Here is a 13,921-nt window from a genome sequence, read left to right as displayed (position 1 = left end):
ATGGGCCGCAAGAAAATAAATTTGTGGAGTAGGAGCTGCTAGTCCCCTAGCTTCCTTTAGATACTGTAATAGTTCCAGATTTTTTTTAGCATGTTTCTCATTAGTAGGGCAGCCCATTGAAATTAGATCAGATGTAGAACAGATCTTTGGTACACAGTGGAATTCAAATACCAGCCTAGTAATATTTCAAAAGGACAGATGGCTGGACAGGTGGGTTGAGTGTATGACAACACTTTCAGACAAAGTACACTTATACTTTTTACCCCTTTGCCCTGACCTAAGCAATTCCACCCTCCCCTTTCACAGATGTATATTAAGCAAGGTGCAACAGCTACAGTCTTCGTTGTTTGTTTACACCCAGCTGTAAAAAGCTCCCCCTCCTGGCCACGCCAACTCTGTACAGCCCTAAAGGCTTCTATGGAGCTTGTCTACCTTCAGCTCCCTGCCGGGAGACAACCACATAGAGTTCAAGGGAGCTGTACTGCACAGGCATATGCATCAGAAGGAGCCTTCCACTGCTGGGTGCAAACAGACAAGGTTGTGGCCATCAGATCTGGTAATTATGCATCTGCGTAGGGGAAGGGTGGGCTAATTTTGGGCCAGGACAAATGGGCAAAAAGAGTAAGTGCAATTTGTCTTTAAATGTGTTACCCCAATCACTAAACCTTAAAGTGGTTGTAAAGGCTGAAAGTTTTTTACCTTCATTCATTCTATACATGAAGGTAAAAAACCTTCAGTATGCAGCTTCCCCTTCAGCCCCCCTAATACAAGCCCGATCCATCGATGTGCACGAGAGCGACTGCTGTGTCAGGTCACTGCCTGTTCATTGGCTGAAGCACAGCAGCAGAGCCGTTGGCTCCCTGCAGCTGTCAATCAAAGTGAGGAGGGAGTAGGGGCAGAGCTGAGCTCCGTTCTGTGTGTCCTATGGACCCTCAGAGCAGGGCTCTGGAGCGAGCATGCAAGAGTGCCCTCAGAGCATGGCTTGCTGTGGGGGCACAGCTCAAGGAGGAGGAGCCAGGAGCGCCGGCTGGGGATCGGATAGGGACAGGATTGGGGCTGCTCTGTGCAAAACCATTACACAGAGAAGGTAAGTATAACATGTTTGTTATTAAAAAACAAAAAAAATCCTGCCTTTAATTTATCTTTAACATGATAAAGTGATTTCAAAAGTATTTTTCACTATTTTAAATATGTGGGTTTAATTAAAATAAAACATTGAAATCCTGCGGCAATGTCGCAGTCCTACTAAAAATTGCCAACCACCACCATTACTAGTAAAAAAATAAATAAAGCTATCATTTTTGCGCAAACCATTCAATATATGCTTATTGGGATTTATTTTTTTTTTTACCAAAAATTTGTAGCAGAATACATATTGGGCAAAACTGAGGAAGAAATTCGATTTTTTAAATTTTTTTATTTGATATGTTTTATAGCAGAAAGTAAAAAAAATATTTTTTTCTTTTCAAAATTTTCACTCTTTTTTTGTTTATAGCACAAAAAATAAATACTGCAGAGCAATGGCGGCTGGTGCATTAGGGGCGCAGGGGCGCTGCCCCCCTATCCATGCATCCGGCCCCCTAATCTACATGCAGGGCGCCAGACGCATGGAGTTCAATGGGGATTTTTTTTTTAACCATGTGATTAGAGCCAGGGGCTCTAATAGGCTAAATAAAAAGGGTGGACTTGGGGCGCAGTGCGCCCCAAGCCCACCCAGTTGTGTGACAATAGTGAATGAATATTCGCTATTGTCACACAGATCCTCTTCCTGGCCAATCAGGAAGCGGGTCCTGAGACCCGTTGCCCGATTGCCATGGAGGAGGAGGGAGGAGACGCAGAAGACTGAGGGGGAAGAAGATGAAACCGCTGCCGCCGTTTGCTGCTGCACATGTCCAGGCAGGGTGAGTGAGCCGGGGGGGGTGGTCCTGCTGTGGTCCTGTTGTGATCAAATACCACCAGAAGAAAGCTCTATTTGTGGGAAAAAGGACATCAATTTTATTTGGGTACAGTGCCGCACGACCCCGCAATTGTAAGTTAAAGTAGCACAGTGCTGTATCACAAAAAATGGCCTGGTCATTAAGGGGGTAAAACCTTCAGGGGCTGAAGTGGTTAAAATGGCATTGCAAGGTAGTAACACATGTTATGTGTATTCCTGCATGTTGCGATAAACACACACAGTACAATGAAGTGTTAGCATAAATGGGCCCTTAGGGTTACATCTACTTTAATGTCTTGACGACCTACTCACAGTAGATGTGGGTGGCACAGCCAGGAACTGTGACATACCTGTACATCGCAGGCCTCCTGACAACTCGTTCTGTGATTGGACACAGCATGAGTTTGTCATTGGCTTTTCACCTGCTGATTGGCAGTGGCCAATCACAGCACAGAGTTCTGTGTTGACAAACACTGGGTGCACAGAGATCGATTTAGCAGTTTCTTCTCCCTGAAATCAACTCTGATTTCAGGGAGAAAAAGCAGACAGATCTATTAGCCAAAGCAGCATGCATTATATACATTACACTTGTTCAGCACACAGTTAAGGCCAGTACACACTTGATGGAAATCGGACGAAATATCCTCCAATTTTTCTCTCTCTTGCTCAGCATCCATTACCGTTTTTAGTTGACAGTGCATAAATGTTCACGAAATTTCTCATCCGATTTTTTTTTTTGGGACATTTGTTTCCAGACTTCCGAGTTGTCAGCAACTTCAGATAATGCGTGGTCTTTCGTATCCGATTTTTCACGGACGTACTGCATACACATTAAACGAAAATTGGTTGTCTGGGGATGGATGATAAACATTTTGGTGTTTGTCCCATCCGTTTTTTTTCATTGAAAATGTCAGCATCGGCTGCTGAAAATTGTGTACACACTAGGCGAAAATCGGCCGATTTGACCTCGGACGGGAATTTTCGGCAGATTTTCTTACTAGTGTGTACCCCACTTTAACCCCTTCATTGCCCCTTAATGTTAGCAATTCCCAGCCAGGGCCATTAGTACAGTGTTCAGTAATATCACTGATCACTGTATTATTGTGACTAGCGATGTCAGTGTCAGTTAGCATCCCTCCCAGCCAGTGTCTGTTAGCGCCAGATTCCCAGGGACACTATCACAGTCACACTATAGGTCTCTGATCATTACCAGTATACGTAGTGTCTGTATAAATCAGTATCTTAATCCCGATCAGAACTATACTAGTGTCCACAAAGTTCCCATAGTTTTTACCAAAGACATGTGGTACAATACATTTTGGCCTAAATGTATGAAGAAATTAGATTTTATTGGACATATTTTATAACAGAAAGTAGAAAATAGAGGTTTTTTTTTTTCAAAATTTTTAGTATTTTTTAGTTTACATTAAAACATTAAAAACCCAGTGGTGATCAAATACCACCAAAAGAAAGCTCTATTTGTGTGAACACAATGATATAAATATTATTTGCATACAGTTTTGTATGATGCAATTGCCGGTTAAAGTAGCGCAGTAGCAAAATTTGCCTTGGTCATGTAAAACCTTCTGAAGGTCAAGTAATTCAAGTAATATCAAGGCCCTATAGGTACAGCATATGTGTTTTATTAGATTTTCTCAGCACAACACAATTCCGAAGCAAGCTATAGTCAAATACAGGTAAATGCACATACTAAAAACCACTGCTTTAGGTCTGTGTTTAGGCTATCAGACTATACAACAGCCCATTACAATGATAAAGTTCACTCATCAAGCTTGTTATTGTTACATATCCTTCCCAGTATTCATCCTGGTGGTAGACCCATCTCACCTTTCCTCATGTTTCCTATGGATGCCGGATCAGTACTTGTCGTCCTTCAGCTGATTGCCAGTGCTCTGTCAGTCCCTGGAGCTTTTTCTGAATTGTTATCTGTCTCTTACACTGTGTTATCAGCCAAGGCCAGCTCCCTACTCACTGCTGGTATAGCTGCCATAGTACAGAGGTATTGGTGGGGTGTGTGCTCATAAGTGCGTCACGGGGGAATTCTTTATTTTCAAATGTTTAAAGAAAATTATATATATATATATATTTTGTGTGTCTCTGAATCTTCTCCTTTCCTATGTGTGAAACTCACTTTTTCACTTTTTGGGGGTAATGTTGCTCACAGTTTTGGTGGTCAAGTATTGAGCTGATTATTTCATATACGGCTGGTGTTTGGGTTTCAGTTATATAACTGAGCTCTAATCTTAAAACCCAACTTTTGGACCCCCCCCCCCTTTTACCCTTCCCTTCCCTTCCCCACTTGTTTGCCTCTTCTGCCCATTGGAGCAACTCTGAAATCCTAAAAAAAAACATTTTTTTACAGGTGTCTTTGGTCCGCTGGCATTATAGGTGCTCTTCACCCTCTTCTTCTTTTGATGGTGGGCGGATCTTAAATGGTGCAGAGAGCAGCAATGACTGCAGAGAGTGGCATTATTTTTTTTTTAAGTCCATGGGGAGGGGAAATGGACCCTAGCCCCCTCCTAGGTTCAGGGGGGTGGAGGACAGATCAAGAGATCAGTTGCATATAACAGCCGGAGCTACTTTTTTATTTTTAAAAGCTGCTGGGGATACTTTTTTTATGTGGTTTTTGCCCAATTTAGAATTGGGCTTTAAAATAGATCTAAACCTTAACTGGATGATATTTAGTTTGCTAAATCACTATGTCACATGAGGAATTATAATGCATTTTTGTTTCCATATTATACTGTTTTTTAACCTTGTTTTGTATCTCAGTGCTGCTGATCTGCAGCCTCTTCAGCCACTTCCTGTCTACATGTACTTTTTCCGTGTAAGTTGCATGGCGTTGCTCTGTCCCAACTCCCCGATAGTGACAAGAGTGGACCATGTCTGTGCAATGTGTGTTGGCATGAGCATTTGTGGTTTCCATCAAAGGAGCATAAGATGGGGTGACAACATAGGAGCACAGCTAAGAGATTGTTGTCATACAGGAAGTGCATAAACAAGGACCTACTTGGCAAGATCACAAGGTATCAATTTAATAAAAACTGCACATTTATGGACATGGACAATGGACATGTTATAGCCCCCTGCACACATAGCTGTCTAGCTGCAGTGAATGCCTCCCGGCATTTCAGTTCTCCATGAGGGACAGGTGCAGCATCTGGGTCAGCTGCCTGGATGGAGCTGAATCCTGTACTGATAGTTAAGTGTTAAGGGCCCTATGGGCTCAGGGACAAATGGCCAGAACTCAGAACTTCTACGTATAGGGCCCGAATCGGCTGTACTACTCAGTACATTTAGCCCCATCCAGCTGCAGCCTGCCATAGACTTTGATCACCGGACTGCACTGCAGCTAGAGAGCTCTGTATACAGGGGTCGCAAACTCGCAATGCCTTTATAAGATTTTTGTAATTGAGTTTTGGTCTACTTTAATAAAGTTTAATTGTGTTTGTAAACTTGAAACAATTTTTTTGTTAATTTCCATCTTAGCGCCGATTCACACTACCGCGACGCTACTTCCCGGGGCGACCTCCGAGATTGCGGTGCGAGCAGCGCGCCGCGACCTCGGAGCGGCCGCCACGGACTTCATAACATTGAAGTCTATGGCGGTCACCTCCTGGTCGCCCCAAAGAAGCTCCGGACCCTTTTTCTAGGTCGGAGCGACTTGTGTCGCTCCTATTGGAACGGGTCCGCAGCTTCCCTATGGGAGGCGACCTGCGGCGACCTGTGAGGCGACCAGGTCGCCTCACAGGTCGCCCTAGTGTGAACCGAGGCTAAATAGAGGGCATTGACCAATTAAAAGGCAAATTCGGTGGAATAATTTTTATTTATTAAACAATAATAAACAATTGTTTGTTATTTATCCCCCTTTCAGATAGGTGGACTCTGGCAGCAGACCTGCCTACTTAGTGGGCAATCTGTTCAAGGTCCATAAAGACATGGCTGATCCCCTCTGAACAGACAGATGACCGGTCTGTATCCGCTCCGCTTATGCAGAGTGGACACGGACACAGCCTGCTGTACTCTATGGGCAGTCAGATGGAAAGGACTGCCTGTCCATTTCATTCTGACTGTCATCCGATCCAATAGACGGATGGTGAACGAATCCCCCATTAATTTGTTTTTAGCGGACAGGATCGGATCGGATGTTGGCGGGTGTCCGCCACTCCTTAGAGGGCAATGGGTGGTCCGATCAGATCCGCCTAAAAAACTGACAGACGGGACCTGATCTGTCCATCCGTGTGAAAGGGGCAATACTAATTTTGTTGGGGGGGGGGGGTGCTTGTATGAAGTAACCAAACTGTTCATAAGCAGCTTCAAATTACCAGACTTTACTAGGATTTTTGGAATATTTACTTCTACTGATTTGTATACAGAATTATTTGGAATAGAAAACATTTAAAGTGAAACCAAACCCTCCTATCCCTTACAGCCAAGAAAACTACCATTGTATCCTCTGTTTGATCTGCAGGTGCCATGACGACACATGTGATCAGTTATGACACCAGCTATTTGTTGGCTTGACAGATAAGTTGGGGGTACAAGCAATTGTGACAGTTATCATTCATGGCCTGACTTGAATGTAACAGTTTTGGCAAACATTAAAATCCATGGGTTTAGTTCTGCTTTAAATTGGTGGCTTTAGTTCCGCTTAAAAAAAAAAAAACACTCATGAAGTTTTGACTGTATGAGTCACTGTATCTATGGATTAACAGGGGAAGCTGGGCGCACAATATCCCAAAAGAATGCATTCCAGCACAGTGAAGGGATTTTTTATCCAAGGTTTACCTTAATTGAAATTACTTTACAAGGATCCAACTCCACTTTGTCATAAAAAAATCATTTTAGTTGATCAATGGAAAAAACATGAATTCATTGTAATTCAAATCTCTGTAACAATAAAGCATTGAAAACTTCAAGAGGCAAATATCTTTTTTTAATTTTTATATACAGTATATATATATTTATATATAAAATGTGGTTATATAATGAAGACCATGTAATATCAAACTCCAGCCAATGAAAAGACGTGTTTTGCTCCATCTTTTATACCATGTTTTACGGTAAACCCATATTATGGTATAACAGGAAATACTACGCCTGTCTTTTCCAATCCAAGTCCCCCCCCCCCCCCCAGTTCCTGTAATTCATTGAATTTGGTGGAGCTGTGAGTGGCTCCTCCCACATCGCCTGTCTTTCAATTACACAAATGACAGAGAGGAACCTGTAGTTTTCAATGGAACACAATGTGCGGTGACATCCCTGCACTTGTAGTCCATTGATACTTTCTCTGTCCCTTGGTATGGACCTGAGCTAAAGGAATAGCCTTCAGGAGCCAGAGGGCTGCACCCACAATCCACTGATCGCGAATGCAACGATTTGCAGGCTCCAATGCATAAAAAAATAAATGCACATTTTTTTAAATGATTTTATAAGGGTGCTTTTATTTATTTTGCAGAAGGTGGAAATAGCCTTTAACTGTCTTTTATAGCATCTAGCAAACTTAGACAACTACCCAATGCATGTTTGTCTTTAAGCCCTGGTTCACACCAGTGCGATTTGTCATGCAATTTGACAGTTCAAAATCGTATGACAAGTGGCACCCTATTGCCGGCAATGGAACCGTTCAAATTGTTGCGACTCAAGTCGCACAGACTTTGAAAATGGTTCCTGCACTCCACCCTAACTATTTTGCATTTCTTAAATTTGAGTCCATATTACACTGTTTCTTTTATGATTTTGTATGATGTCAACAGTATAGGATGTCTAATGTTAATGAAAGCCTTGAATAAGCTGACAAACAGTATTCATAGAAAGTCAGTTACTCCAGCAGAGTGACTACCAAGAGGTAAAGAGAAACTCCCACTGATAATTTTTTAGATGTAGAGCTAGGTCATACTTTTGCAATGTGCATAAGGAAGATAAGAGGCAAAAAGTATAGCTCAGTTAGGATTTAGTGACAAGACAGACAACACGTATCTAAAAGTGTTTTCCAAAGTGTCAGATACATTATACTAGTCACAGCCATCTTCAGTGTAGGTGGTAGTTGGCAAAGGGTGGGATCTACACCAAGTGGCCAAAACTTTGTAAACAGTTGACCATCATACCTATGAGTTTGTTGGATAGTTTAAAATATAAGAGAAAATAATATCGGCGCAGAAGGACAATAATAAATCGAAAAGCAGCTGCACTCCTCAGGTCAAAATACAATTCCTGTGTAAATAATATGTGATACAATAAGCAGCGCTAAAAAACACTAATAACAACATAAAATCATTAAGGAGAAAATCAGAGTCCATGCACAAAGCCCGTGATGAGAAGTGAAAACACTTTCTGGCAGGATCAACAGGTGCTCTAAGTGTTAGAATCCACCACCGAGTGAAATGGCCTCTCACCTTAGGCTTATTGGATATAAGCATAAAACTCTTATAGCGATCTCCCCTTGGTGGATGGGATGTACTCCTTCTTGTACTTCACCTCCAAGAGACCTCACACTGAACAGACGCAACACCACAAAGTTCCCAAAGCGGACTATGCACTGCTCACAGATAGGCTTCAACCGGCAACTCCCCTTGAAACCATGAAATAGGGAAAAACACCGGGCAAGCCCATAGCGTGATACTGATAAACTTTATTCAAAATGAAGTTAAAAGACAGCCTCTTACTTGTATTAAAAGGTGAAATCGCATCAAACAATCATGCCGACGGGTCCCGTAGGTACCTCACCGGATCTCCAGACAGCAGTGGGCAACGCCTGTAAGCTCCTCCTTCCCCCCGGACGCGTGTCGTCCACCAATGGGCGGGGACTTCTTCAGCGGTATGTGAAGGTAGGTAGTAGACGTTGCCCCTTAAATATACCGCCATATCTGCTGATTGGACCGGAAATCGGGATCCTCTCATTGGATAACCTCCATTGCTAGGGTTACAGAGTACACTTCCGCTCTCTATAGGGCGGAAATGACGATGCCCCATGTTTGGAGACCGCCCTATCACCGCTCTAGGATTGGATGAGCGGACCGGATCCTATTGACAGCGGCTTCCTCTTTGTATAAGTACGGAAGATGCCGCCACTCTATTAAGAGAGGGAGCGCCCACGTATATCGTTAGAGGACCGCCCCTTCCTTCCTAGTCCCAGGGAATGGCCGGAAGTAAACAATACTCGATCGTGCTAATGAGAGTCCATGGTTCCTCCCATATTTGCACAACTGTCAGCATCGTATATATTAGAAATGACACAAAACAAGATGTGACTTCTGTTGGTCTAGAATAAAAAAATAAAATAAATAAAAGGATATGGCTGTATAAATCAAACAAAAGGTAAAATATGTACCATTTATGAAATGATGAATAAAAAATATACTAAAATACGGATACTTGCAGGGGGGAGGGGGGCCTGGCAAAAAAGGTGATATTCCTCCATTTATTCATCAACCTTGCACCCAAGACAGGTGCAAACACTCTAAGAGACCTCTACCCTATATGTCCCTGTATCCTTAGAGTATTTATCATATTATCATTATAACAGTAATTGGATTTGTTAAAAAGATATAAAAAGTTTAAAAACGGAGCCGTAGACGTCCCACTGTTGTCTGGATCACATAAAGGACCTAAAAAGCATATATAAATAAATATGAAATCAAAACATTATTATCGGTCGGAAATAAAACAATTAAGGTCAAACTCCACGTTCAGGCCTCGGGGTACCCCCACTTTAGTCTCGTATATCCAAAAGGACTCGCGTTGACTTAACTTTCTGATCAGGTTACCCCCCCTCCAATGCTTGTGAACTCTTTCTATACCCCAAAACTTCAAATTCCTAGGGTCTTTGTTATGGAATTTTTTGAAATGTTGGGTCACATGATGGAGTGTTTTTCCTTTCTTAATGCTTCGGACATGTTCAGCAACCCTAATTTGCAGGGCCCTTGATGTCCTACCTACATACTGCAGGCCGCAGTCACATTCTAACATGTATACTACGCCTGTAGTCGAGCACGTGATCAGATCTTTAATTACATAGCTCCTACCTGTTGCATTTGCTATGAACTCCTTCCTTCGTTTTAAATTCCCTTTGGCTGTTCTACACACTACGCATTTGCCACAGGCATAAAAGCCAGATAAATATGGCAACAAATTGTTATTAATCTGTGTAGGTGGGTCTACTACCCCTGGGGCCAGATAATTCCTGAGAGTAGGTGCCTTCTTGTACACAAACAATGGTCTAGCAGGTATGATTGCTCCCAGGGTTTTGTCCTGTTGAAGGATCGGCCAGTGCTTATTGAATATCTTTTCGATTTTTTTGTGCTGGATGTTGTAGTCTAGTATAATTCTGATCTCATCATTCTTGGGTTTAACTACTCTAGGGGCAGTTGACAGAAGTGATTCTCGATCAATAGCCTGGACAGCCAACCTATCCTTTTCGAGCTTATCTCTGCAGTATCCTTTTTGCATAAATCTGTCACTGTAAACCTGTGACTGTGATGCAAAATCTATGTCAGAGGCACAATTGCGCCTTAAGCGCATAAACTGACCTTTAGGAATATTGCAGAGCCATGTACGGTGATGGCAACTGTCCAGTGGAATGTACGCATTCCGGTCCGTGGGTTTGGAAAAATTAGAGGTGGTAATTTTGTTTTCAGTGACCGAAATGACTAGATCTAAGAATACTACCTTCTCTTTGCTAGTAGTCCAGGCTAAGGTGATATTTTTGTTGTTGTCATTTAATCTGTCCATGAATTTATTTAGACCATCCATATCTCCTTCCCATATAAGGAACATATCATCTATATACCTTCTGTAGCATGTTAGCTCTGGGGGACGGTCTTTAAATACCACTTCTTCCTCCCAGTGGGCCATAAACAAGTTGGCCACACTGGGAGCGAAACGTGCCCCCATTGCCACACCTCTGGTTTGTAGATAATAAGTCCTATTGTACCAGAAATAATTCCTAGTAAGACAGAACCACAGGCTGCTCAACAGGAAACTTCTTAGCTTTCTGGGTAAATCAGACTGGGAAAAAGCCCATTTGACAGCTGCTTCTGCGGCGTCATGTCCAATTATGGTGTAAAGTGAACTGACGTCCGCAGTTACCAAAATCGTGGAAGCTGTACATGGGAACTCGTGTAGAATCTGTAAGATGTGTTTAGTATCTTTTAAATAAGACTTGGTTTTCACCACCAAGGGTTGCAAATATACATCTATGAATTGTCCTAATCTGGACGTCACAGATTCTACACGAGTTCCCATGTACAGCTTCCACGATTTTGGTAACTGCGGACGTCAGTTCACTTTACACCATAATTGGACATGACGCCGCAGAAGCAGCTGTCAAATGGGCTTTTTCCCAGTCTCATTTACCCAGAAAGCTAAGAAGTTTCCTGTTGAGCAGCCTGTGGTTCTGTCTTACTAGGAATTATTTCTGGTACAATAGGACTTATTATCTACAAACCAGAGGTGTGGCAATGGGGGCACGTTTCGCTCCCAGTGTGGCCAACTTGTTTATGGCCCACTGGGAGGAAGAAGTGGTATTTAAAGACCGTCCCCCAGAGCTAACATGCTACAGAAGGTATATAGATGATATGTTCCTTATATGGGAAGGAGATATGGATGGTCTAAATAAATTCATGGACAGATTAAATGACAACAACAAAAATATCACCTTAGCCTGGACTACTAGCAAAGAGAAGGTAGTATTCTTAGATCTAGTCATTTCGGTCACTGAAAACAAAATTACCACCTCTAATTTTTCCAAACCCACGGACCGGAATGCGTACATTCCACTGGACAGTTGCCATCACCGTACATGGCTCTGCAATATTCCTAAAGGTCAGTTTATGCGCTTAAGGCGCAATTGTGCCTCTGACATAGATTTTGCATCACAGTCACAGGTTTACAGTGACAGATTTATGCAAAAAGGATACTGCAGAGATAAGCTCGAAAAGGATAGGTTGGCTGTCCAGGCTATTGATCAAGAATCACTTCTGTCAACTGCCCCTAGAGTAGTTAAACCCAAGAATGATGAGATCAGAATTATACTAGACTACAACATCCAGCACAAAAAAATCGAAAAGATATTCAATAAGCACTGGCCGATCCTTCAACAGGACAAAACCCTGGGAGCAATCATACCTGCTAGACCATTGTTTGTGTACAAGAAGGCACCTACTCTCAGGAATTATCTGGCCCCAGGGGTAGTAGACCCACCTACACAGATTAATAACAATTTGTTGCCATATTTATCTGGCTTTTATGCCTGTGGCAAATGCGTAGTGTGTAGAACAGCCAAAGGGAATTTAAAACGAAGGAAGGAGTTCATAGCAAATGCAACAGGTAGGAGCTATGTAATTAAAGATCTGATCACGTGCTCGACTACAGGCGTAGTATACATGTTAGAATGTGACTGCGGCCTGCAGTATGTAGGTAGGACATCAAGGGCCCTGCAAATTAGGGTTGCTGAACATGTCCGAAGCATTAAGAAAGGAAAAACACTCCATCATGTGACCCAACATTTCAAAAAATTCCATAACAAAGACCCTAGGAATTTGAAGTTTTGGGGTATAGAAAGAGTTCACAAGCATTGGAGGGGGGGTAACCTGATCAGAAAGTTAAGTCAACGCGAGTCCTTTTGGATATACGAGACTAAAGTGGGGGTACCCCGAGGCCTGAACGTGGAGTTTGACCTCAATTGTTTTATTTCCGACCGATAATAATGTTTTGATTTCATATTTATTTATATATGCTTTTTAGGTCCTTTATGTGATCCAGACAACAGTGGGACGTCTACGGCTCCGTTTTTAAACTTTTTATATCTTTTTAACAAATCCAATTACTGTTATAATGATAATATGATAAATACTCTAAGGATACAGGGACATATAGGGTAGAGGTCTCTTAGAGTGTTTGCACCTGTCTTGGGTGCAAGGTTGATGAATAAATGGAGGAATATCACCTTTTTTGCCAGGCCTCCCTCCCCCCTGCAAGTATCCGTATTTTAGTATATTTTTTATTCATCATTCCATAAATGGTACATATTTTACCTTTTGTTTGATTTATACAGCCATATCCTTTTATTTATTTTATTTTTTTATTCTAGACCAACAGAAGTCACATCTTGTTTTGTGTCATTTCTAATATATACGATGCTGACAGTTGTGCAAATATGGGAGGAACCATGGACTCTCATTAGCACGATCGAGTATTGTTTACTTCCGGCCATTCCCTGGGACTAGGAAGGAAGGGGCGGTCCTCTAACGATATACGTGGGCGCTCCCTCTCTTAATAGAGTGGCGGCATCTTCCGTACTTATACAAAGAGGAAGCCGCTGTCAATAGGATCCGGTCCGCTCATCCAATCCTAGAGCGGTGATAGGGCGGTCTCCAAACATGGGGCATCGTCATTTCCGCCCTATAGAGAGCGGAAGTGTACTCTGTAACCCTAGCAATGGAGGTTATCCAATGAGAGGATCCCGATTTCCGGTCCAATCAGCAGATATGGCGGTATATTTAAGGGGCAACGTCTACTACCTACCTTCACATACCGCTGAAGAAGTCCCCGCCCATTGGGGGACGACACGCGTCCGGGGGGAAGGAGGAGCTTACAGGCGTTGCCCACTGCTGTCTGGAGATCCGGTGAGGTACCTACGGGACCCGTCGGCATGATTGTTTGATGCGATTTCACCTTTTAATACAAGTAAGAGGCTGTCTTTTAACTTCATTTTGAATAAAGTTTATCAGTATCACGCTATGGGCTTGCCCGGTGTTTTTCCCTATTTCATGGTTTCAAGGGGAGTTGCCGGTTGAAGCCTATCTGTGAGCAGTGCATAGTCCGCTTTGGGAACTTTGTGGTGTTGCGTCTGTTCAGTGTGAGGTCTCTTGGAGGTGAAGTACAAGAAGGAGTACATCCCATCCACCAAGGGGAGATCGCTATAAGAGTTTTATGCTTATATCCAATAAGCCTAAGGTGAGAGGC

At 42.6% G+C, this 13,921-nt stretch overlaps 1 protein-coding gene across 1 annotated transcript in view; it reads right to left on the bottom strand.

Moving 5' to 3' along the window:
- LOC309567357 (uncharacterized protein) overlaps positions 1 to 13,921 on the bottom strand; it is a 113,157-nt gene that overhangs the window by 55,258 nt on the left and 43,978 nt on the right. Inside the window, exon 12 of the mRNA XM_082272772.1 lies at positions 9,982 to 10,443. Within this exon, the coding sequence (XP_082128898.1) occupies positions 9,982 to 10,443 (462 nt within the window). The remainder of the gene's footprint in view (positions 1 to 9,981; positions 10,444 to 13,921) is intronic.

The sequence above is a fragment of the Pelophylax lessonae genome (assembly GCF_965119305.1).
Source record: "Pelophylax lessonae genome assembly, chromosome: 11".
Taxonomy (NCBI): domain Eukaryota; kingdom Metazoa; phylum Chordata; class Amphibia; order Anura; family Ranidae; genus Pelophylax; species Pelophylax lessonae.
The sequence above is the reverse complement of the archived record's forward strand: the minus strand, read 5'-3'. Positions and strand labels throughout refer to the sequence as shown.